The 26,165-nt window shown below is 44.4% G+C and overlaps 1 protein-coding gene and 1 long non-coding RNA gene across 3 annotated transcripts in view; one reads left to right on the forward strand and one right to left on the reverse strand.

Annotated features, from left to right (window-relative positions):
* Nucleotides 1–17,359, reverse strand: part of LOC137770214 (uncharacterized) — a 172,506-nt gene extending 155,147 nt beyond the window's left edge. Inside the window, exon 1 of the long non-coding RNA XR_011075138.1 lies at nucleotides 17,263–17,359. This is a non-coding gene — a long non-coding RNA (uncharacterized lncRNA). The remainder of the gene's footprint in view (nucleotides 1–17,262) is intronic.
* Nucleotides 17,360–18,683: 1,324 nt separating this feature from the next.
* The window catches only part of LOC137769842 (transducin-like enhancer protein 1), a 92,898-nt gene continuing 85,416 nt past the window's right edge, over nucleotides 18,684–26,165 (forward strand). For both annotated transcript variants that reach the window (XM_068551877.1, XM_068551879.1), the window contains exons 1-4: nucleotides 18,684–19,034; nucleotides 19,821–19,921; nucleotides 21,368–21,431; nucleotides 21,546–21,590. In XM_068551877.1, coding sequence (XP_068407978.1) covers nucleotides 19,011–19,034; nucleotides 19,821–19,921; nucleotides 21,368–21,431; nucleotides 21,546–21,590 — 234 coding nt within the window. In that variant the 5' untranslated portion in view covers nucleotides 18,684–19,010. The remainder of the gene's footprint in view (nucleotides 19,035–19,820; nucleotides 19,922–21,367; nucleotides 21,432–21,545; nucleotides 21,591–26,165) is intronic.

The following is a 26,165-nucleotide window of genomic DNA, read 5'->3' on the forward strand; positions in this document are numbered from 1 at the left end:
AGGCTTCTCACTATCGCGGCCTCTCTTGTGGAGCACAGGCTCCAGACGCGCAAGCTCAGTAGCTGTGGCTCACGGGCTTAGTTGCTCCGTGGCATGTGGGATCTTCCCAGACCAGGGCTCGAACCCGTGTCCCCTGCATTGGCAGGCAGATTCTCAACCACTGCGCCACCAGGGAAGCCCGCACTTTCACAATCTTTTAAATAAGTATTTCTTAGACTGATACGTGCACAAAATGTGATTTGGAGAATACCTTAAAATGCAGTCTGTCCTGCTCCCCGAGGTGGGTCCCAGAAATATGCATGTTCCCAAGCATCTGAGAGAATTTTTCAGCAAAGTGATGTAGGGAACTATTCGGCCCTATTATCCATTTGCACCATGTCGATATTTATACCTATATGTCTCCACAGACCTACACAGACCTACACATCCACATCTTTGCAACCGCCACTGAACATCTCCAGCTATGTATCTCCCAGCTACCCCAAACTCAAGCCAAAGCAGAATTCACTACCTCTCCACCCAAAACTCTTCATCCTCTGAGCACCATTTTACTTACTGACAGTGAGAGGTTTCCCGGCCCCAGATCTGAATGAGTGATTTCTCCAAGGGGCTGTGTTACCCATGCATGGATAACAGTATTTAGAAACTAAGATCTGGGCACCAGCTATACTTGTAATTATCTTGTCTTACTTTGAACTCTTTCCTCGGACACAGTTCCAGCAGTGGGATTATTGGATTAGAGAAGATGAAATATTTTATGGCTCTTCTTTCAATTTTTTTTTTTTTTTTTAAGGAATTCCTTTATTTTTATTATTTATTTATTTATTTATTTATTTTTGGCTGTGTTGGGTCTTCGTTTCTGTGCAAGGGCTTTCTCTAGTTGCGGCAAGCGGGGGCCACTCTTCATCGCGGTGCGCGGGCCTCTCACTCTCGCGGCCTCTCTTGTTGCGGAGCACAGGCTCCAGATGCGCAGGCTCAGTAGTTGCGGCTCACGGGCCCAGTTGCTCCGTGGCATGTGGGATCTTCCCAGACCAGGGCTCGAACCCGTGTCCCCTGCATTAGCAGGCAGATTCTCAACCACTGCGCCACCAGGGAAGCCCTCTTCATTCAATATTGACAAAGGTACAGCCAGTCCATTTGTGGGCTCTGTCGGGACTACATACCTTTGCCTCTCTTACCCCAGCCAGTCAGCATTACCTAACACTGTCCTCCTGATATCAGAAGTTCAGAAAAGGGTTCTGAGGTACAGCTCCTGTCACTGCCCTCTCTACTCCTCCAGGGATCTTTGCTGAAGGGGAGAACAGAAACACCCTGAACAACAGCCAAATGGGGAAAAAGAACTAGCTAGGCAAGTGCCATAACCCGCTCCCACACCTACCCACTTCGAAATCAGTGCGTCTCTGGTTCATGTGTAGAGAAAGATGGGGCCAAGGCCAGGACTCCTAAGCAAGGCTCCCTATTTCTGTTTACCTCGTTAGTCTAAGTATCCTCAGAATGCACTGGGAACACTAGCCTGGTGCTTCAGGATGGCAGGAAGCAAAATAGAGAAAGATGGAACATAGTGTCTTAACTTTAATGAACAGTAAAGACACCCTTCAATAAATGTGTCCAAGATTGTCACTTGGAAGGAATGGAGGACGGTGAGGGAGGAGGCCAAGAAGAGAGTAGAAAGGGGGTGGAAATACAAGGGCAAAAGGGAGTCTCCCAGAGTAACCATTTGTGATGAGAGGGAGGAGAAATCCCCTCTCCTAGAAGCGTTACCAGGCACATTTTCCAACCTTGTCTATTCTCCCTTCCCTGTGGTAAAGCGCACGTTTGCCCACTCAAACTAACTGCACAGGAGACCGAGAGGCCCTGGGAAAGAACAAGTCTTACTACAAGTTGCTTCAATTTCCTTAAGGACTGGAAGTGAAGAAAAAAGATGCCAGGAAAGAATCAGAGCAGATGTAGTTTATCTTGACAAATCTTGCGCCTGTTCAAAAATGCGCCACTTTTGTGTTGCCGCTACTGTCCGTGAGCTCAAGAGAACTCTCTTCTTCCAGGGCTTTTCTCATGCTCCTGGGTGACAGGAACTCCAACCATCTCCAAATTGGACTTCTCCAGGTCCAGCTCCTTCAGTTAAACCCAGAAGTTAGGCCTTAGCTCAAAGGGGTAGTCAGTAATCTACCTGAGGGCTGGCAGGCACCCTGCTTAAGGAATGCTGACTGCAGAGCGGCTCTGCCACCCACTAGCTGTGAGATTTGGGGAAAGCTATTAACTCTCTGTGCCTCAGTATTCCCATATGTGAAATGGAGTTGTAATAGGGTTCTCCAGAGAAAAAGAGCCAATAGGATGTATATATACGCAGAAAGAAAGAGAGATGAGAGGAGATTTATTATAGGAATTGGCTCACATGACTGTGGAGGCTGAGAAGCCCCACAATCTGCAGTCTGCAAGCTGGAGAACCAGGGAAGCCAGTGTGTAATTCAGTCCAAGTCCTAAGGCTCTGGAACCAGGAGTGCTGATGTTGGAGGGCAGAAGATGTCTGTCTCAGCTCAAGCAAAGAGCAAATCTGCCCTTCCTCTTTGTTCTAGCCATTGGATGATGCCCACCCATGTTGGTGAAGACTATCTTCTTTACTTGGTCTACTGATTCAAATGCTAATCTCTTCCAGAAACACTCCCACAGACACACCCAGACGTAATGTTTTAACAGCTATCTGGGCATCCCTTAGCCTAGTCAAGTTGACACATAAACTTAACCAGCACAGGAGGTGATAATAGTACTGACTTTAGAATTGTTGTGAAGAATAAATGAATTCATATATGAAGTACTTAGACCAGTGAACTCAGGAACGACCGCTAGAAAATGATGAGGATGATAAGGAGGACTATAGAGGCGCCAAAAGGCATCTCCCTTCAAGCTGCCATGGCACCTGAAGATCCCCCTCTGATCACTCCTACAGTTTGCAAGTGGTCCCAAAATTACGCTTTAGAGGATGCAAGTGTTTCAGGAGCTGCGCCAAAGTAATTCATTGCTAAAATCGAACAATGACAGCCTTCTCTGGGCCCGTTCTTCACCCACTGAAGATCAAATTAAGTTAATGGATAGAACTTTTAAACTTAAGTCTTCACCCTGTAAGTTTTTTATACCTTTGGTGCTATGAGTATTTGGAAGGAATTAAGGAGTAGAAAACAAATATTATTGGCAAAGCTCAAAGACAGTTGCCCAGGCCTAGCTCGATAGCCAGATTTTTCATGAAGCTGTACTCATGGCTTTTACTTTAAACTGTGTAGCTATGAGCCATTTTCTGCTAGTAAAATTAGTCTTTATTTGTGTGAGAGAATGAAATATGTCAGTATTTGGTTGTTCCCTACCAGGAGCATAGCCTCAAGGCTCAGTGCCACCTGAAAGAATTTGAGTCCCTCAGTGAGGTATTGAAGACTTCATGATACCATTTCCGGGCACATGGCTCCACTAATTCCTACAGGGCTCATTGAACGTAACACTCATTTGATCCTTAGCATGAACTGTCTTAAAGTTTTTTTGTTGTTGTTAGTACTCATCATTTAAAGTGTAAGTATATAAAAACAGAGTTGCCATAAGATCCAGCAATCCCACTCCCGGGTATATACCCAGACAAAACTGTAATTCAAAAAGATACATGCACTCCTATGTTCATAGCAGTACTATTTACAATAGCTAAGGCATGGAGACAAACTAAATGTCCATCGACAGATGAATGGATAAAGAAGATGCGGTATGTGTGTGTGTGTGTGTATATATATATATATATATATGTATATATGACATGGAATATTACTCAGCCATTAAAAAGAATGAAATAATACCATTTGCAGCAACATGGATGGACCTAGAGATTGTCATATTGAGTAAAGTAAGTCAGACAGAGAAAGAGAAATATTGTTATGATATTGCTTATACCGTATGATATCGCTTATATGCAGAATTAAAAAAAAAGATACAAATGAACTCATTTACAAAACAGAAACAGACTCACAGACTTAGATAATGAACTTATGGTTACCAGGAGGGAAGCGCGGCAGGGAGGGATAAATAGGGAGTTTGGGATTGACATGTACACACTGCTATATTTAAAATTGATAACCAACAAGGACGAAGTAAGTCAGAAAGAGAAAGACAAATACCATGTGATATCACTTATATGTGGAATCTAAAACACGACACAAATGAACATATCTACGAAACAAAAACAGACTCAAAGATATAGAGAACAGACTTGTGGTTGCCAAGGGGGAGGCAGAGAGGAGGAGGGAAGGACTGGGATGTTGGGATTAACAGCTGCAAACTACTATATATAGGATGGATAAACAACAAGGTCCTACTGTATAGCACAGGGAACTATATTCAATATCCTTTGATAAACCATAATGGAAAAGAATGTATATATATGTGTATAACTGAGTCACCTTGCCGTACAGCAAAAATTAAATACAACGTTGTAAATCAACTATACTTCAATAAAATTTTTAAAAATAAAGTATAAGTTTGATTTCCCAGCTATACTGTGCACTCTCTGAAAGAGGAATTAACTTTTATATAGTTCCTGATGTCCTCAAAGCCAGGACAGAACCGTGTTTTTGGTACATCCAAATAAACATACCGGTTCATAACTTGTCACCTGGAATGAATTATGCTTCATAACTTAATTTCCATTTAATCCCCCCAAATGAAACATGGGGCAGCTAAGTCTTAATGAATTAAAAAAGTAGAAAATGTCCACCTACTGAGGACCAACAGCCCAGGTGAATGATACTATCTAGATGGCTCCTGAAAAGGTCTACAAATGGAGCTTCATGAGTAGGGCATTAGCCCCTAAAAGAGTTGTTGTGGCTGGAAAAAAACCCACTTCACCAAAGAAATTCCATTCACTTTAAAGGCTTGCTGGATTGCACAGGATCTGTACTTTTCTGAGTACTAAAGCCAATATTTGAAGAGGCTGTTTCCCTACTGATTCCCTTTTCATATGGAAGAACTGTATAGACCACTGAGCTAAATTCAGTGAAACTAAATCCAGCTTGAGATTCCTACTGGGTATCTGATGAGATTGTAGAACTATGCAGAATCCTTTCAAAACACTTTTCAAGAATGTGAATGACAGGGTTCACAGGAGGAACATCTTATGCTCTTTTTGCACTGGAAATAAAAAGTTCCCATCATTGGGCTTCCCTGGTGGCGCAGTGGTTGAGAATCTGCCTGCCAATGCAGGGGACACGGGTTCGAGCCCTGGTCTGGGAAGATCCCACATGCCACGGAGCAACTAAGCCCGTGAGCCACAGCTACTGAGCCTGCGCGTCTGGAGCCTGTGCTCCGCAACAAGAGAGGCCGCGACAGGGAGAGGCCCGCGCACCGCGATGAAGAGTGGCCCCCGCTTGCCGCAACTGGAGAAAGCCCTCGCACAGAAACGAAGACCCAACACAGCCAAAAAAAAAAAAAAAAGTTCCCATCATTAACATCTTACATCCACAACCAACACCCACACCCCTGGCCTTTCCCCCAAACCATGTTGTCTTCCATACTCAACCCAAAAGAATGATGGAAACGAGAATACTTCATTCCTAGAAAGAATTTCGTAATTCTAGCCCAGTGTAACTGTGGACGTTCCAGTCCATGTTGGTCCTAATGTCTGCTAATGTATTATTATGTGAACATGTTTATTGAAAAAGAGGACTGTGTTTCCTGGGGTTTGTTTGAAGACATTGGATACGAGTTGACAGACTGCAAATTCTAGATATGCCTCCCATTTGACACTGAAGGAATTCTTACTAAGTAAAATTTAAGGAGAACTAAGTACCACCTTCTCTTCCTTGTTCATTATTCGTTCCTCTTCTCCCCTCCTCCACCACTGGGAGCTCTGCACTGTTCACAGCATAAAAATAGGCTTTGTTCTATCTTCCCAAATAGAACTCCCCCCTAAATGGCTGCAGTGGGGGGAGGGAGCAACAGAGATGTAAAAGCTGGTAGAACTGGTCTCTGCACACAGCAATGCTAAGCATACTACGCTTTATAAATCATGAGGGTTTTGGATTTTTTTTTTAAGTCTGATCTGAGTAGCCAAGATTGTTTACCCGATGGTTTAGTCATCCTTACTGGAAAAAGCCAAATCTAGAAGGAAAAATCCCTTCTTTTCCTTTCACTCTCCTCATAAATGAAGGTTTTGTATTTCAATTTTTTTGTCTTTCTAAAGTAGGCCTGATTTCAAACAAAAGATTTCAAATGAAGAAAGACACATAGAAGAGGTCCTAAAGAGTCCCTTGGTTGACAGAGAATTGTTGAATTTAAAGATAATTCAGGGGGTTTCCCTGGTGGCGCAGTGGTCAAGAATCCGCCTGCCAATGCAAGGGACACGGGTTCGAGCCCGGGTCCGGCAAGTTCCCACATGCCACGGAGCAACTAAGCCCGTGCGCCACAACTACTGAGCCTGCGCTCTAGAGCCTGCGAGCCACAACTACTGAAGCCTGCGTGACTACAGCCCGTGCTCCACAACAAGAGAAGCCTACGCAATGAGAAGACAGTGCACGGCAACGAAGAGTAGCCCCCGCTCACCGCAACTAGAGAAAGCACGCGCGCAAGGAAGACCCAACGCAGCCAAAAATAAATAAATTTTAAAAAATAAATAAAAATAAAAATAAAGATAATTGAGTTTGACTTCTACTACAGAACAGCAACCCACGGCCATTAGGATTCTTACTTAGCCAGGGCTCATCAATTCTCACTAAACCTTATTCACAGATTGAGAGGCTTTGGCCATCGTTAATAAAACAGATGATGTGAAAGGAAAGTGGAAATTCCCAGTTCAAAAAGAATCCTAGGCCAGATCACATTCCTCAGAAGAATTCAGTTAATATATAATTGACTGATTAGATATTATAATTTCTATATGTGTTTCTCAAGGTCTTCCCAACGCACAGCTTCACATTCATTGGGTAAGATGGTGTGACACTCAAGAAGAGCGTATTTGAGACATAATTCCATTAACTTCTCACTGGTTAGCCACATTTTTCTTATTGTATTATCTAAATGGGGAACTCAGGGCATTTAGCCACCCAAAATAACCATTGTATGTTGTTCATTATTTGTTTTCATAGCACTCCCACCCCAAATTGTATTTTCACTTCCAAAAAAGATATATGTACCAGGGGTGTTTTTCCTTGAGTATGAAACAGTCTATGAATGGTAAGACATTCAAGATCCAAGGCTCCTGCCTCCAAGAAACACCATGGTGACGTATTTCTTGGGCCCTAGAGTATTGGGCCATGGTTGGACTAGAGTTCCGCAGAACACACTTTTAGAATCTGTGCTGCTATCTGATTTTCAAGGATGCATAATAGCAGGGGTGGTAATCCCCCAGCTCCTAGTAACCTAGGGTAGGGCCTTCATCAAGCCCCAGGCAAAAGAGGGAAAGGAACAAGGTTCTCAGGATCAAGCACTGAGTGAAGCAGGATACTGTGTTATCTCAGCTTATCTCTTTTAGTCCAGGCAACCACCTTGAGAGACCTGTGCTGTTATCCAGGTTTTATAGGTGAGGAAACTGACGCTCAGAGAGGGGAGTAGTTTGCCCAAGGTCATATAGTAAGAGGCAGATAGCGATTCCATTTCAGGACCCTCTGTTTCTGAGTCTGGTACTCTTTTTGTTAAACCACTCTAGGCTTGGGGTAGGATGGGGCAGGGAGGAGGATGAGTGATGCCATGGGATGTGGGTGATAGGATGGGGATGCTGAGAGGGGAGATGGAAACTTGAGGCAGAAAAGGGCCAGCAGAGAAGGGAGGGACAAAAGAATTATGCAGGAAATTCTCTGAAGAGCTTTGAATCCTATTGATCTGGAACTTTGTAGCGGCATTTAAGGTAGGGATTATGAGTTATCATTGCCAAAAGTGTAAAGGAAGGAACAATCTGACCTAATGTTATTGAGTAGACTTGTGTCACCATTTTGCATGAATATGGTTTTGGGGTTAATGACTTTCCATAAGCTGAAGTTGTTAATAATCAAATTGAAAAATTCTATAGCTGTAATGGTTCACTTTAGGTGTCAACTTGACTGGGCTAAGGGATGCTCAGATAGTTGACAAAGCAGTCTGGGTGTGTCCGTGAGGACTCTTCTGGAAATAAGCATTTGATTCAGTAGACTAAGTCAAGATCACCATCACCAATGCAGGTGGGCATTGTCCAATCCATTGGGGGCCTCCAAACAGAACAAAAAGGAGGAAGGGCGAGCTCTCCTCTCTTCTTGAGCTGGGGTGTCAAGCTCCTGGTTCCCTAGCCTTTGGACTCTGGGACTTACACAGGTAGCCCCTTGGTTCTCAGGTCTTCAGACTCAAACTGAATTGTACCACTGGCTTTCCTGGTTCTCCGACTTACAGATGGCAGATTCATGACCTCCATAACTGCATGGGTCAATTCCTTTAATAAATCTCTTCTCTTTCTCTCCTATTGGTTCTGTTCCTCTGGAGAACCCCGACTAGTACAATAACATAATTTAGTGTTTTAAAATTGCGTTGCAACCTGTGTATATGACCCCTGTGTATGTGAAAGAGAGAGAACTGAACTGAGATTTTTAAGATATATTTCTTAGTATGGTTCATGGCCAAAGATACTCAAAATCCATTGATTTTAAGAGGGTTTTGGAGGATAGAAACAATCCATTTACATTCAACAGGTCAAATGTTTCCAAACATATTATCAGGACCCAGACTACACGTCTACCATTACTGGGACATCCCAAAGCATCATTAGTCACAGAACTCTATATATCCCCCTGCTTTTTTTATTTTTAAGAATTGTAATATTTGCAACGTTGTGAATCAGGACAGTTGCTTTGCTGTCCTAGTTGAAATTAAGACTTGCTGTCTCCAGCATTCCTCTGCTTCAGCTGGCTACTGAGCCCATCTTTTCTTGCTGAACTGTAATTTGGGGTATGGATCAGGTGCTGCCAGAAAGCACACAACTGAAGGTGGCTGCATTTCTCTGCTGGCAGACACAGTTCTAGAGCTCCGAGGGAGCTCTGTTTGCAGGAATATAAATTCTTAAATTATCAACCTCACCTCTAAAGTACTAAGAAAGCCTACCAAGCTTGTGAGCAAAATACATATGTGTTTTTCTATCAATAGATCAATGAGGAATTTGAGGAGAGAATAAGAAATGGCACTCTGAATGGTAACTAGTACTTGCTGTGGCCAGTGGCTGATAGTGAGTTCTCCGGAATACCAGGGTTCAAAACCCAGCTCTCCTACGAGTGACTCTGGGCCTCAGGTTTCTGGTCAGTAAAATAGGGATGGTAATAGAAATGCCTTGAGGGTCAAATGAGGTAATACAAACAATAAAGCACTTACAACAGTGCCTGACTCGTAGTAAGTGCTCAATAAACAAACAATGGTATGCAGACCTTCAGGAAATGAATAGGATAAGAATCCACTGTAAAACTGGTACATAACCAAAAAAAAGGATTCCTACTGACTTTAAAAAAATAATTGGTAACATACACATAAAATTTATCATCTTAACCATTTTGAAATGCACAGTTCAGTGTCATTAAGTACATTCACACTGTTGTGGTGCCATCACCACCATCCATCCACAGAACTCCATCCATCTTGCAAAACTAAAACTCTGTACCTGTTAAGCAATAACTCCCCACCCTTTCCTCTCCCCAGCCTCTGACAACCTCAGTTCTCTTTTCTGTCTATGAATTTGCCTACTCTAGGTACCTCATATAAGTAGAATCATAAAGTATTTGTCTTTTTGTATCTGGCTTATTTCACTAGCATAATGTCCTCCATGTTGTAGCATGTGTCAGAATTTCCGTCCTTTTTAAGGTCCATTGATTGACTACTTACTTTTTATACAATTTTATAAAGCTTATATTCCATTTACAATTATTACAAAGTATTGGCTATTCCCTGTGTTGTAAAATACGTCCTTGAGCCTATCTTACACCCAATGGTTTATACCTGCCACTCCTCCCACCCCATCCACCTACTGGTAACCACTAGTTTGTTCTCTGTAGCTGTGAGTTTGCTTCTTTTTTGTTATAGTCACTAGTTTGTTGTATTTTTTAGATTCCACGTATAAGTGATAGTATACAGTATCTGTCCTTCTCTGTGACTTATTTCACTTAGCATAATACCCTCCAAGTCCATCCATGTTTCTGCAAATGGCAAAATTTGTTCTTTTTTATGAAGGTCCATTGACTTTTTAACCTACCAATTTTTTTAAGTTTTCAGAAATTAAAGATATAAATATGATGATGCCTCCACTCAACAGCAAAGGCAAATAACTTCTCGAAAAACTTCCTGGCGTTACCTGGAGATACCCGTATCCATAGGAATGCTAATTAGAAACCAGTTTTCTTAAGAAAGGTATTATTCCTTGAGGCAGGCTGTTTACATTAATCAACATTTCTCTGATACTTGTCAGTGTTTTGTAACACTGTTTCAAGTGCCAATTGTAGCTTGCCAGTTCTTCTGAAGTGTGGAGACTGCCAATGGGGGAAACCAGAATGGTAACTCTGTCCCCATGGGGCTTTTTCTGTCATGGTGAAAGAGTTATTTGTATCTTTTTCATTTTACATAAGCATTGCTTATGTGGATGGTGGCTAGATATATTGGACACTGTGTAAAAAGTACTGGTTTTCCTATATTTTCATATTTGCCTCCCTTTAATGCACTCAGGTTTTTCACTGGAAGTTGTGAATTTAATCTGTTCACACACAGACTGGAATCTGCTTACCATTGTCACAGAATGTTTCCTTTCAGTCAACATAATGGTGATAGGAAAAACAAAATCATGCTAAATAGCCATGACTAAAGAGAAAAAATTGATGGATGGGGCATTCCAACTGTCAACCCTCAGATTATGCCTTGTCACTTTTCACAACTTTTTGGAAAACTGTTTATTTGCACATCATAAATATGTGCCTCTGTGATTCTAGATGATCATAATATCAGCATCCAAGATTTAGTGCTATTTTCATTTCTTTACAAGATTAATATTTAAAGCTTAGTACACAGAGCAATAATCTGTTTCAGCATTATATTTCAAAATATTAAGGAAATCTCCAAATCAAACTAACAATTTATAAATTTCACTTCTGGGTTCAAGTGATGAAAAGGTCAGGAGAACAACTATTTATAATGGGAATTAAGAAACCGAAATAAAATTTATTTGCTACTACCTTATTCTTAATACGTAAGCAGTTTTTTATTTTATGGTAGATTTTCTGGTGATTCAGAGCTTGATGGCCCACAAAACGATGCATTAGAGGATTGCTAATGTAATGTCCTAATTTATTTAAAGATTTCCGTTTTATGTTAATTGATAACTAAGGGACATTTGAGACTGCAGAAAAAAAAAACAAAAATAAAATATCATACATAATACAAGAACTAAAAGATCCAGAGAAAAACACCAGGTAATACTTTGGGTGTTCATACAATAGCTTTAACATGATCCGGGGAAAAAAAGAAAAAGATTGCCAACTTTTTCGTACTCTTTAAAAGTAGAAACATCATAAGCCAATCTTTTTATTTATTTATTTTTTGGCTGAGTTGGGTCTTTGTTGCTGCACGCGGGCTTTCTCTAGTTGCGGCGAGGGGGGCTACTCTTCATTGTGGTGCGCGGGCTTCTCACTGCGGTGGCTTCTCTTGTTGCGGAGCACGGGCTCTAGGCATGCGCGCTCAGTAGTTGTGGCGCACGGGCTTAGTTGCTCTGCGGCTTGTGGGATCTTCCCGGACCAGGTCTCGAACCCACGTCCCCCGCGTTGGCAGGTGGATTCTTAACCACTGCGCCACCAGGGAAGCCCATAAGCCAATCTTTCAACTACGAAGGGACTTTCCATTAACATATGAAGAAAAAGATGTAGACAATGAACCTAAAATGGCTTTCCACTTTTTATCATGAAAAATGTCAAACATACAGAAAAGTTGAAAGGATAGTAAAATGAATAGCTGCAGATTCTATCCCTAAATTCTATAACTGTAGACTTTTTGTCAAATTTGCTTTCTCTTTTTCCACACTTTTTTTCTGCAGTTGCAGACATCATTTGATGTTGCATGTATCACCATGCATCCTCTGAGAACATCCTCTGACACGACCACAATTCTCACATTAAAAAAAAAATTAGCCATAATTCCGTATTACCTAATATCCAGTCCACATTAAAACTGCCCAAGAACATCTTTTATAGTTGCTGGGGTTTTTTGAACCAGGAGCCAATAAAGATTCAGATATTGCATTTTCATCATATGTCTTTGTTTTTAGGGAACAGTCCTTCCCCAATTTTTTTTCTCCCTCTCACGACGTTGACTTTTTAAAGAGCCCAGGCCAGTCGTCTTGTGAAATGTTCCAACATTCCGTAATTATGTCACTTGACTTGTTCATCTAGGTCTAGACTTAGCATTCTAGAAGCCATGGAGGTATCTGGAATATTCACTTGCCTTCTAGCCCCTTTCTCATCTCCAGAGTTCACCTGCCTTCAACCGTGAGGAGCACCAAGCAATCAGAGATTAGCTGAACTCAGCTTTAACCCTTCAGAGAAATTGCTAGCTTCAGGAAGAAAAGTTATTTAAATAACACTGCCAAAAGCAAAGGCTTTTAAGGCCAGAGGAAAGGTGCCCCTGTTTAAGATTGGTTTCCTAGCAAGTCCAAGTCCTGCAGCAAGGTGGGTCATTGCAGAGAGTATTAAGTGGCCAGGGTTTGCTCCATTATGCGAATATGGGAAGGAGCCGTCAAAGGTGCTTCCTTTAACTACTTGTTCTTTTGTCTACCAAATGCCCTTAAGCTTCTGTTGAGCTAAATGCTAAACCTAAAGGATTAAAAAAAAAAACCAAAAAAGTCTATTATCCCAACTTTTACCAGTCCACATTAACAAATTAACACGTGTGCCAAACATGGGCAAGAGATGTAAGCAGGCCTGGAAGGGGCGGTGAGATGTAGAGGAACATTTGTATCTGCACCTCTAGGATGACTTCTCAACACAGGCTATTTTGGACCTACACCTCTCTAGAAGTTCAGACTTACATAAACAAAATTCGCCCCGGCTGCGGTAGTGTTCTTCCGCAGGCCAAGTGTTTTTAAAAACATGATTGGCCAGCTAAGAAGTTTATCCGCCTGGTGCCTCAAATTCTCAGTTTATTTGAATACCGTGTGAACGGCTAATCTCCGACAAGTTTTGGGGCTTCAACAAGGTAAACAAGTGGGTGGGCTGTGAAAGTAAAACTGCATTTCCTCCCAGTCTCATCCTCGTCTCCAAAATTACGCGCCCTCACTCCTTTCGCGAGCCCCAGCCTCCCCCTTCCAAAGCTTGGTCTCTTGTACCCTGTAAAAGTACTGAAATTGCAAAGGAGACATTTTCAATTATAAGTACTACAGTAATGAATTCAAGTACACTCGTTTATCATAAAGGGCTTTCCCATCTGTCTCTAAAGTATACTTTAAAAGGCTGTGTATTTGATAACATTAGCACCAAGCATCTTCGACATGTTAATGTTCAGCGTTTTAGATGTTCGCTCCCCCAACCCCCAAAGACAGCATGGTGGTGGTTCCAGAAAGAGCACATTTATCTCTGGGTTTGGAGTGCCTGTGTGGTCTCTTCCTAATTTATTTGCACTCCAGTCCTCAGGGATAGCATCGCAATCCCCCTAGGCAAAAAGAGATTAGGGAACTGGGCTGTCTGCTTCTCCCCACCCTGACAGAGAAAGGAAAACAACTTCCCCAAGTCCCACAAGTTCTCTGGCCACTGTACAAATTGTTCTTGAGCATGGAGGGTTTCCAAAAGCCCTAATTAGCAACTCCCAGCAAACATTTCTTTGCATTAGCTAATGATCCGGCTACACTTGTAAGCAAACAGAACCAACATATCTAATCAATGCTGAAAAACCAACCAAATGCCTATTAAACATCTGGATGTAATTTTCTAGTTAGAACAAAATGAAAACATATGCAGGTTCCTTTGATCTGCGTCTTAACAAAGAAATTGTTGATAAAAAAAGCATACTGGTCAGTCAATGTGTCATTTTCATAAAGTCTGCTCGTTTCTCTTCAAATGCTCCCCGTTTAATTTAGTTGGTTTCCTGCAATCTCTAATTTTACCATATTGTGTGAAACCGCAAGAGATTCTTTGGATGTGATTTTATTTGAGGTTTTACTGCTGCATGGATCTGCTACTGACTTTTTTTTTTTTTCTTTCTTCTCTGCTTTCTCCCCTCCATCCACCATGCCCATCCTGCCCTTTTCTTTGGTAAAGTGGTGAGGGGAAAAAAGGTTTTAAAGCAATGCTCGGAAGATTTCTTCTGGACCCTACATTCTTAGGTTTAAGAACACTTCCAGTTAAAAAAAAACAAGTCAAATGAGGAAATGTATTAACAGCTGAAAGGAAGAGAAAATGACAAAAGTGATCTTTTAAAAATGTGCATAATTATTATTTATTTCAAATAAAACAGTAATAGATTTAAAAGATGCATAATTTCTATGACCAGCATTCATAATTGTTCCCATTGTGTCTAGTACCTATACTACAGATAGGACCTAGTTTTTGTAATCACTTATACTATTGGCGAGTTGAAAATCTGCTAACTCAGCAATGAATGGAAATATACTCATATATGCATCAATGATAAAATAAATAATCTGGCAATCTTTTTGTTTCTTTTGCAGAGGATAAAGAGGGAACTTTTTTCAGAGACAATTTCCTATGGACAAGGGGTACTTAACATTATTTCATGTAAAAAACATCATCAACACATGAATATGTTAAAGGTAAAGAAGATTGTGGTTAACAGACTTTAAACAGCAGACCAAAATTATAGATTTCGTGAGTAGGACTATTTTCCTTTAAAAAGGCTGTAGGCAATCTGCACATATATTATTTATTTAAAACATAAGATTAAAGCTACTTGATTGTTTAAACACCATCATTTGTAATGCAGTTTGATGAGAGTTTTGTAGTATAATTATTACAGCATGACAATCACATAGAAAACATGACCTTGAAAAAGGGCCCAGCCTCCTCTCTTAAGGAGGATATGCTGTAAGAGAAAGAAGCCATCAAAAACCGACCATCTTCATGCAAACAATTAAAGGCCTTCCAATTTTCAAATCAGTACTCTTTCTTTTCTCCAGATACTACATCATAAGGAAATCAGAAAGCCTGGTGATTCAAACTCTACTGGTAAAGAAGCACTAGTTAAAAGAGAATTTCTAATTTTTACCCTTGGCAAACTAGGAAATACGGTGAGTAGACATGTTTGCTGTGAACAGTTATATTAGAGAACATTTAAAAACAATGTGTTAGAACTGATTTTGAAGGAGATGGGGAGGGGAGAGAAAAAGAAGTAGCAACAGTTTTGTTCCTGTTCTAACTTCTCTACTTAAAGTTAAGTACCAGCGTGTGCCAGTAAATCAAAGTAAAGCTTGGGTAAGCCAGAGAAAAGTCTCAGTTGCCCTAGTTGTCCCAGCATGCACAGGCATATTTGTGGCATCTAAGCACTTTCTACACAATCCTGGAGCTGGTTATGGGATGAACCAACCACAGACTGGTATAGGTGGCCCATTCACTACATGATTTCAAGGCACACAGGTTGCCAATGGGCAAAGCTTAGCTGCTCATGGCAGTATGATTCAGAAAGTTCTGTATGTGGGGCAAGCCTGCTCTCATCATCACCAAGTTTAACCAAGAAAAGGGGCAGTGCTTCCTTCCTATTCATTTCCCATGTCAGCAAAATGAATAACAGAACCCCTCCCTTACCCCACTTAATGAGCCACAATGCTGAACTTGTTTGAGAATTACTATGGTGTTGTACAGACTGGCTAAAATCACTCCTTTAATTTTTCATTTATATTGATATTTGGGATTGATCCAATTATAGACAAATCAATATCATACATATTTAAGAACTCCACCAGTGAAATGTATTATCTAAAATGATTCTTTTAATATTTCAAGAAAAAGATCGCTGTAAAAGCAAATCTTCGAATAAATTGTATTTCTGTTTAAATAAATGCGTTTCCCTAACTCTCTTGAAAGTAAAATAATGGTAACACGGAGGCCATTAACACCAAGAACTTAAGTATGTTCCAACATAAGATGAATGCTTGTCAAAGATGTGTCTTTCTCATGGAAGAATTCACCACCATTTGGCTAAAACAGCATTATTCACGTACCAATCATGTGGAAATAGCTCAACTGAACTGCTCTCTAAACTCAAGCATAAATGCGGCAATATTGAAGGTTTTCTGTGGGATGTACTTAGAAAAACAGACAAAAACTGGAGATTGACGCAGTATGCCCTGTTTATTTAAAATCTCAAAATCCTTTTAAAGTCAAGTTCCACCTCATAAGAATTTTTTCCACGTCCTTTACCCAACGCTTCCCATCTAGCTCCTTACACATTTCTGCCGGGGGTGGGTGGGTACCACGCGAACTACGGGGATGGGGTGGGCAGGACAGGTTTTTCAGGTCTCAATGCTGTTTATCCCATTGTCTCCCTTTGTTTCCAGTAATTGGAAACAGACTCGTGGTCATGTTGCTGAGAGGCCCCTAAAACTCTCAGCAGCCCTCTACTTCCCAACACAACGAAATCAGGACTATCAAGAGAAGGACCCGAGATTCCGCGCCGCGGGCAAACCAACGCATCTGTGACTGGGACGCGTGTGCCCTACCCTGGCAGCACCGCGGGTATCCTTCCCGCCAAACCAAGACAGGCCAATCTTTTTGCAAAGTGGTTTGAAATACTCCAATAAAAACCAATTCCTACCACCTTCGGTGCAAAAGGGGGCGTGGGCATCAAAAGCCTAGTCTTAAGCCGTTGGTGTACGTACGCCAGCCAATGAGTTGCCCATTTATGCATTTTCCACGAAGTGCACAGTCCACTCCTCGTGAGTCCGCGAAAAGGCAGCTCAAGGAAAAACAACCCTCAGAGAAATTTTTGAATGTGACCTCACTTTCAAGAGTAGCATCAAACAAGGGCCCAGCTTCGAAAGACGCGTTTGGCTCGAACCAACAAAAAGCACCCATTCTCCCTCGTTAGAAACTACGCGGTTAGTCTCTGAGTTACTTTCACTGAGATCTGAGGATTTTCGTTAAAGGGAAAGTGAACAAGTGGCAGGATTTTTGCACACTCGAGTCCCCAGGTTCCGCGGCTGCACACTCGCGGGTCCCTCCCGCTCGCGCGCTCCCGCGCGCTCCCTCTGCTGCCCCACGTTACTTTGATTGACAGCCCGGCCCCGCCACTCTCCTTCCCACCGACCTTCCCATCTACAGTGCCAATCTCCGCGTCTCGCCGCTTCCCATTGGCTGGTTTCGGCGTCCCGCGGCTCCTCCAGGAACAGTTCCTCACCGAGCCCCGGAGGACGCGGCTGGCGGAGGAGGGGTGGGGGTGGATAGGAGGGGAGACGGGGGAGATGGCGGAGATGGAAGCGAGCGGGGTGGAAGAGAGGGGGGCAGGGGGAGACAGCCCGTTCGGTGCCGCGCTGCCATAGGCTCTGAGGAGGCGTTGCGTCAGCACCCCACGTTGGGCGCGGCGCACGCGATTGGCTGACGCGGGCCTTCCCGCTCCCCCCTCCACCCGAGCGGGCCCACGTCCCCCGCCTGCTCAGCGCTCGCGCCCCCCGCCCGCGCGGGGCTGGGCGGGGCCGGCGCTGGTTAGCTCCGGAGTGTGAAACCGCGTGTTAATGTAACCGGCGCGAGAGGCGCGGGCGGCGGCGGCGGCAGCGGCGGCGGGAGCGGCGGCTGCAGGAGCAGCAGCGGCGGCGGCGGGTACCCTGTGCCCCGCGTCCCCGAGGCAGCCGACTGCGCCACCCCCACCCTCGCACGGCCGGGCGGGACCCGCGCCACCAACCCGGACCTCCGGTGGCCCTCGGCGACTTAACCCCCGCCGCGAATACTCCGGACTCGCCCGCGGAGTTTGCCCGCCGGGGAGGGAGGTCGAGCGGTGGAGAGCACTCTTGGGCTTTTCCCCACCATCTCTTGGATGTCGTTCCCCGGGTCGTGAGAGAACTTTGCAGCGGGCTGGAGCGCCCTTTGCGAGAGGCGGACGAAGAGAAGGAAAGAAAGGGGGTCGACAGAGAGGCTCGGAGGAAAGGTCCGGAGCGGTCGCGCCGGCCGTGCAGGACGAGTGCGCGCGGGCCGCGGCGCCCGGATGCGCCCAAGGCTCGAGGAGCAGTGAGCGGCTGCGGGACTGCCCTCCGCGGAGTAGCCCCGTCGGGCCAGGAGGGTTTGTGCAACCGCGGAGAACACCGAGAGCCGGCCGCACTGGGCGTGCCAAGCCGCCTCCCGGCGCGCCCTCCTCACTTTCTCCGCCTCATCGTCATCCCGCGCTCCTCGGCTCGGGTTAAGGCTGCGGAGTGCCGGGCGCGGAGCCTCCGCTGCGGCCGGGACCTCGCACCCCGCCGCCTCCAGGGAGCCCGCGGGTGCCTGGTTGTGGGCGCTGCCCGGACCCGCGGGGATCAGCCCTGTACATAGTCAGGTTTGTTTGTGTGGGGTTAGCCCGGAGCGCCGCGCCACCTGCACCTCGCCGGCGGCCGGCGCCGCGGGGAAAACCCGGAAAAGAGGCGGACCCGGAGAAAAGCTAAAGGAGAGCAGCCCGCCTGGATTTGTTTGCCCGGGACGGGTGCGGCGCACGCGGATCGCCGAGGGGAGCGCGGCGGGAGTCACCGCGCCCCCACCTCCCAGCACGGGCGGCCAAGGCCCGCGGATTGGAGCGTAGCCCCTGCGCCCTCTTCCCGAGTGCCGGCGGCGCCCCGCAGGTTTTTGGTGCAGCCGGGCCCGGGGTGCCCCGTGATGTGGCCCTGAGCGCGGGAGCCCGCATCGGCGGGAGCAGGAGCGGCCCGGCGCCGAGTGGCCTGTGCGCCCCGCCAAGCGCGCCTGCGTGCGTGGCCAGCGCGCTACCCGCTTCTGCCTGGCTTCCCGGCTTAATTTTCCTCGGCGAGATTAAAGTTGGAAATTGAGCGGAGAATTGAGTTGCCCGGGAACAGAGCCGCGGCCGCCGCCAGAGCGATGTTCCCGCAGAGCCGGCACCCGGTGAGGCGCGGTCGGGTGGCTGAGTAGGGAGCAGGGTAGTGGGGGGTGGTGGGCGCTATTGCTGCGGGTTGAGGAGGTGGGTGGCTGCTGCATTCTGGCCGAGACCGTGGCCTCTAGGGGTGCTAGGCTTGGGAGGTCCCGGGCCCTCCCCTCCTGTGTTGGGGAGTGGACTGAAACTCTCAATTTCCCCCCTTTGCTCTGGGCTCCTTCTTACTTGACGTCTAGACTGGGCGGGCGGGGCGCTCGGGGAGACTGGGGTTTCTCCGGCCATATCCTCTCCCTTCCCCGAGGCGGGTAGGGCGCCCCCCCCTTTGTTTCTCGTGTCGCCTATTTACATGTCAATGCGGCCCCCGTTCCGGCGCGCCTGGAGGTGGCCCCGGCGACACTGGAAACGGGGAGCATAAGGGGGTTTTCTCCTCTGGTGCCCGGGGTCATTATCACCCTGGTGAGGGAGAGGGCGGCGGTGTCGACGACAATCTGGCCAGGTCCTCCCCGGCCGCCGCCGGGGAGCCCCTGTCCCTTCAGCCAGGTGACCCGGGCGCGCTTACCGGGACCCGCCCTGGAGGCTGGAAGAGGCTGCAAGCCTTTTTAGAAGCTTCGGATCTGGGAGGGTCCACCTTCCCTCTCCCCAAAGTGAAGCGCAAACTCGAGTTTGGGGCTCCGTTTTCCGCCACTTCTAACTTTATTTTTTGTTTATGTCCCACCCACTCTTTCGTTCTCTCACTGACTTCTCTATCCAACCGCCCTCATACCCGTCCCTCGGTCCCCCTCGCTGGGCGTCCCTAGACGCCGCACCAGGCTGCAGGCCAGCCCTTCAAGTTCACTATCCCGGAGTCCCTGGACCGGATTAAAGAGGAATTTCAGTTCCTGCAGGCGCAGTATCACAGGTGCGTGTCCGGCCGCGCCCGGTGAGTGGTCACCCCGGCAGCTCCGTGCCCCTGGTGGCGGCGGCGGCTGTACTTAGTACTTGCGTCCAGGCGGTGGCGTGTGGAGTCGCAGTTAAGACCTGTCATTCACGTTACCCCCTTTCCCGGCTCTTCCCGGGCCGCCTCTTCTCTTGTCTCCACCTCCTCCCATTGTTTCCCTTTTGCCCGTTTGCTGCTGTTCCAGGGAGCCTTTTTTCGTGTATTTAGGAGTTGCATGAGAACTGTCAATATTTGCACTTCATTTATTTATTTTGCAACAGGCTGAGCTGAGATCTTGGTTCAGTCGATGCCCCAGCTCAGGAGTACAGGTTCAGGGAGGCGAAGCGGGTGTTGAAATCACTGTTGGCCATACTAGAATTGAGTTCTTTGAGGCAAAGTCCATTATGGGAGGGTAGATGCTTTCAGCTGTGCCCATCATTAGGGGTGGTGAGGGGGGTGGGGTGGATGTGTGTAGGGGGAAGCTCACCTGCTTTGGCTTCATTCTGGATTGGTTTGGGTAGGACAGGGCTTGGAGTCACATTTATAGCCATCTCAGCTTTAGTGTCTTCATCTAATGAGAGCTGCTTCAGAAAATTTATAAATGTAAACTATTTGTAAAGCACCCTGTCCATAGTGGACTTTATAGAAATGTTAGTTTCTTCCCCTGTTTCTATTAAGTTTTAGCTGATTAGAGCTAAGAAATAACTGTGTAATGACAGTTTTTATTTTTGTCACACTTGAAAAACACACAGATGCTTGGGTGTGAATATTCTTATTTTGCAGAGGCTTTGTGATTATTGGCCTTTTGTCTACTTGAAGATAATAATCTCTGGAGCTTGAAGCATACCTGCCTACACTATGTTTACCAAGCACGGAAGACTTCAACCTACTTAATTGCAGAAGCTATGTAACATGTTTTGGCAGGGAATTAAAAAACAAAGGTTTTAAAAGGGACCAACAATTGTAGAAGTAACTTTACAGGTACAGTTTTCAAACCTAGAGACTATTTGAGTTGGCAGAGATGGCCTATGCCTGAGACTGAAGGTTGTGCAAAGGCCAGGTTTTGGTGAAGTCCAGGGAAGCAAACTCTGATGCAGGGAAGCAAGTACGAGTGAACAGATGACCATGAGGAGAAATCAGTCTTCTGAGTAGATCAGAGGTTTTGACAGATTTTTTTCATTCTTGGCATGAGACCAGGTCTGCACCAAGAAGAAAAAGAATAGTTGCTGAGTGGATACCTTGTACTGTTCACCTTATTCCTTTTTTCCCTATTAAATGCAAGGACAACAAAGCTTTTGGGTGTTTACCTAGATAGTTTATGGTTTTTCCAAATTGGTCTGTGTTTTTACTTGAAGTGCAAATATGTGAGGCAGATGTTAAAACTAGTGACATAATGTTTACATTAAGTTGCCTGTTTTGTTTTCGTAGCCTTAAATTGGAATGTGAGAAACTGGCAAGTGAAAAGACAGAAATGCAGAGGCACTATGTGATGGTAGGTATCAAAGATTAGGCTTTTTTCCTTTTCATGTAATATTAACAAATATGGGTTCTCGGCATTACAAAATGTGAGTTAATGAAATGCTTGGTTCTTTTTTTCTTTTTACAGTATTATGAAATGTCATATGGATTAAACATAGAAATGCATAAACAGGTAAGCTTTAGCAAAATCTCAAGTTGAAATGAGAAGTAAGTCATGATTTTATTATACTGGCTTTGTCCTCAGGAGTGGGGGGGATTTATATGCCATTTTTCAGCCTTGGTTTCCCTTCCTGCAAATTGGTGGCAGTATTCTGCAGCAGGAGCTGCTTCTTGACAATTATAGAATGTTTAAGTTACTAGGTGAGAGGTACTTTGGAAGTGTAAACTAGCCTGTTTATAGGCAGGTAGGAATTGAGGCTCTGACTTGACTTTTCTGCCTGGATACATTTATTTTCCTCTTGAAAGATCTGTGTATCCTGTAGAGTTCTGAAGTTCATAATAGCTAATGTTTTTATGCTGATTTGGTAAGAAGTGTGAATCTCTGTGGGAAAGAAGGGTATTCGGGAGTGTCTTTATTCAGGTTAAACAAGTTATATGACTAACTATGGAGTTCTCCCTATGCTTTGGGGCTACATAAAGCGACACTCAGGATCAGTGGCTTATTAGCAAACATCTCTTTGAAAAATGTCTCAGTTGATGCAGGTTTGGAGGTGAAAAAAGCATCCTTTTATGACCACAGCATATGTCAGTCCTAGTGGTTTTAAAAGCATGAAAAGATTAGTGATTGGAAAGCTCGAGCTATGACTATGAGTTTGCAAGTTCCCATAAAATTCACACTTATGGCTACTATAATGGTGTATAAAAAGAGTATTGAGCTGGAACAAGGCACTAAGGATCTCATAAGAGAAGAAAAGCTAAATGATTGCTCAGCCCAAAGGACCCTCGATTGAGTAGTCATTGTCTGCCAAAGAAAGCATTAATGGCAGGGTGTAAGTATTTTGGAGATATGCTGACATTCACTTTTTCATCAAGACTCTGGTACAATAAGTCTTTTAGAAATCGATTGCCTCTTAAAAAATTATCATCAGATGAAGTTGCACAGTTGGACACATTTCAAAGTGCAACAATACAATTCTTACTTGATGTATATGTGCTATTTCATCTCAAACCCTTGTTTCATTAAATTAAAGAGCTTGGCTGACCGGCTGGGGCACGGTGGAGAAATTGATTAGTTCAGCCTTCAGATCTTCCTTATATTCAAAGACTTTCATTAAGCAAGTGTGTTTCAGAGTTGAATTCTGCTTTTGTAACTCTGCGCTCTTTGATTTTTAATTCATCATAGATTTCATAATGTTACTTTATCGTCATGTACCTTAGATCTGTTCTCAGTTATATGTTTGGAAGGAGATAGTTAAGTTCAGGGCCTTTCATTAACAATGTAATTGGGCCTTTAAAAGTGCTGATTTTATTCTGATCTGCAAAGTTGGTAGCCTAGTTTATGTTGGGTTTGTGCCTTTGTTTCTGTGTGCGTAAATGGCTAGTGCCTGATTGAGGCAATTGTAACTTGTTGATAGTAATTAAGCTAGAAGATACATGGTGATTTAAATTAATTACGCAAATAGACTTGGTCGAGGAGTTCTAACCTGCCACTTTTTTTTTTTAAGTTACCCTAAAGGCACATTTTTTTTCCCCAACAAATATTCTGGAAGGGTAAGAGGAGATTGAGCTTTCTCTTAAACTCATAAACTCAAAGGATTTAACAACCTCACCGACTCCATACAAGGGAATGCCACCTCTATGTGATGTATGCTGGTGCTGGATTTATTGGGGGAGCTACAGGAGGTGTGAAATTCTTCTGGGTTCTTGTAGGTTGCTTGGTGGAGTGACCTCTTCTTTATCGCATAGGAAGAAGGAAGAAGGGACGATGAGGGTCAGGAACCCCATGGTGTGAAAATAGTTTTCAAATGAGTTTCTGTACTGCATCGGGCATTTGTGGGTATATATTGTCTGTCCATGAGCCAGTGTGCATTAATAATATGCTTAGTAATTTGAAAGATGTGAAAAGCTGAGAGACGCTGTGTTCTTCATAGTAGGGTATTAAGCCCCCTGAAATTTAGTTTATATTGTAAATGCTGACAGACCCTTAACTAGAGTGGTATGCAGAACAGTGCTGTAATTCAGTTTAAAGTGGCCTTACATTTGAAAAACATCCTTCTGAATGTCACACGTTAATAATAAGTTCTGAGGAGGCATTTGGTGCAGCTAGTAATCATAATTCTTATTAAAACTGGTGACGTCTGGCCCCCAGGGTGTAGCCAGGCTCAAATTGATGCTTTTTGCCGCCTGATCACCAGCATGGCCTAAGTGCTCATTATATTGTAGAGAGGGCCTTTGGAGCTCTCATTAGATTTGACAGGAATTCTCTCTAGGGGGAAACTGGGCATTAGTGAGACTCCTGACAGGCTGAAATTAGTCCTGCTTTATGGCTTATAACCAAATGCTAGCAAGGCATCATCAGGGGACAGAAAAAATTGTCATTTCTGACAACATCTTTGTTACTGAAAAAAAATGCAGTGATGGGGAAACTTGCCGCGGAGAGAGCTTTAATGTTGTTAAGATTTGTCTCCAGTGTGATGACCGCTCTCCTCCCCACCTTTCAGCGGCTTTGTTGGAGGAGTGAGTTTGAGAGGTTTCAGTGTCAAATCTCACCACCAACTTTTCCGTGTGGAAGTTTTAAAGTGGAAGTGCGTCCAAATCAAGAATGGTATAATTGTGGTTTCCTTACTTGGTTTGGTGCCCGCAGTCTGTGTTTATGTTGTGTCAACACTTCCTGATAAGCCTTCCCCTCACTTTCTCTGCTTCTATTTGTGGCTGGTTACCGAAAAGTCAACGAGATCAGGATTGGTCATGGATATTTAAGTCTTTAATTGTAGCATGAAGACAAAAATATTTTTCCTTTGAGCCTTTTATAGATTCCTGCCTGTCCTCTTTTCAGGTAGGTCGTGTAAACTCTAGATATTTCTATACAGAGAGGTGGAGACTTTTCATGAAAGATGGAGCAATTCTGATACCACCAGCGTTAGGGTACATGAAAAAGTAGCAGGTTAACGTGAGTCTAATTGTGTTTGAGGGCTGTACCTAGTGTGTTTGGCAGTGTGATATTTAAAGTTTTTTTTTCTGTCATGTGGAGTGGTATTACCTCCTTTGGTATTTTGGGGAATAAGATGCACTCGAAGTACTTATATAAGCCTGATTTATCCCACTTGTATACCTGTTCAGCACACTGATGAAGCCGTGCCGTAAGTTGTCATTGGTGGCATGAATTTGTACAGCACTTAGTTTTCCAAAGCAATTTGCCTCGTCCTGTGAAGTAGATTGGGTGGTAGGTGTTAGGTTGGGTAGGTGTTTTGCTCTGCCTGCAACTTTGGGTGCGTGCTCAGAGTCTGGGACTTGTCAGGGCCAAGCATCTGTTGAAGCTTGAGTTTGGCTCACCTGGTTCCCAATTCAGCGCTTCTTCCCTGTCTCCCTCCTCGCCCACTGCCATTGGCTCATGAGGCCAGTGGTGGAATCACCCTTGGGCCTGTGCTTAGCGACCCAAGTCTACCCCACTGCGTGCCAGTTCTCAATGTTTGTCTGTTTTGATCAACTTCATCATTTGCGAGACACCTTGGGGTGAGCCTCATGTTCTAAAAATTAGGAAAATCAGCAGTACTGACTGGTCTGTGGGGACCACAGCTGTGGGTAGGTAGAAAGTTGTAACCAACTGAGCAGTACTGTCCGCAGGTTAAAATGGGTCGAAGAACCAAAGAAAATTTGAAACGTGTTATCGGGGCTCTAGTTGAGCCCCAGCGATGCAGTGAGTTTGATCATTTACTTTGCCTCTCTGTGCCTGTGTTCTTCTGAAGGCAGGCAGTGAGTGCTCGGGCTCTCCAGGGTGGTGGAAGAATTTAAAAATAAATGAAAGGACTAGCTCTGAAAGGAAAGTATTCTGCAATCCTGATTGTGGGGTGGGGAAGGAGAGGAGAAAGAGAAAAAAAAACCAGACGAGAGCTGAACATTTCCAAACTCTGTGTGATAGTTCAGCAAGCACAGTGTCTCAGACCATATAAATTTTGGAGTGAAACTGCTTTCACAGTTTTGATGTGTGCTTTAAAGTTTCTCTTTAGAAAGAAATTGTTCTTTAGTAGTGTTTTAAAAGTGTTAAGGTGGAACTGTTAGGGATTCACCTGTGGGTTAATTCCTTAGATGTGACTCTTACTGTTTGTACGTTTTACCTTTCTTCCTGTTTTTAAACCATTGGGTTTTCAGTCTACAGTTTCTCATTTTGAGATTTTTTTTTTTTTTAAGTCAGTATCTCAGAATGGGACTGGCCAGCTGGAGTATAGGAACTTAGAGTTAAGCTCCACCTTGTAATACAAAGAAGGTAGCTGTCTTCAAGGTTGGAGTGGTCCCCCACTTGATTTCATTAGCTAGGCCTGTCCTTTACAAGTAGGAGTTAAGAGATAAAGCTCCCTGTATTTAGAACCTAGATTCCGAGGCGCAAGATTAGCCTTTGTCTTTTATTGGCAAGCGGGGCGGATTCTTCACTCCTTAAGCAGCACCCTCCTGACCCCTTCCACAGCTGGGCTAGTTGCAGATTTCTGTCCAGGGCCTGGCCTAGGGTGAGGTGAGTGAGGCCTTTGCCTCGGGCACAGAGTTTAAGGGAGGTGTCAAAAAGTTTAGCACTCAAGGTAAACAGTATTTTTAA

Source organism: Eschrichtius robustus, chromosome 10 (genome assembly GCF_028021215.1).
Source record: "Eschrichtius robustus isolate mEscRob2 chromosome 10, mEscRob2.pri, whole genome shotgun sequence".
Taxonomy (NCBI): domain Eukaryota; kingdom Metazoa; phylum Chordata; class Mammalia; order Artiodactyla; family Eschrichtiidae; genus Eschrichtius; species Eschrichtius robustus.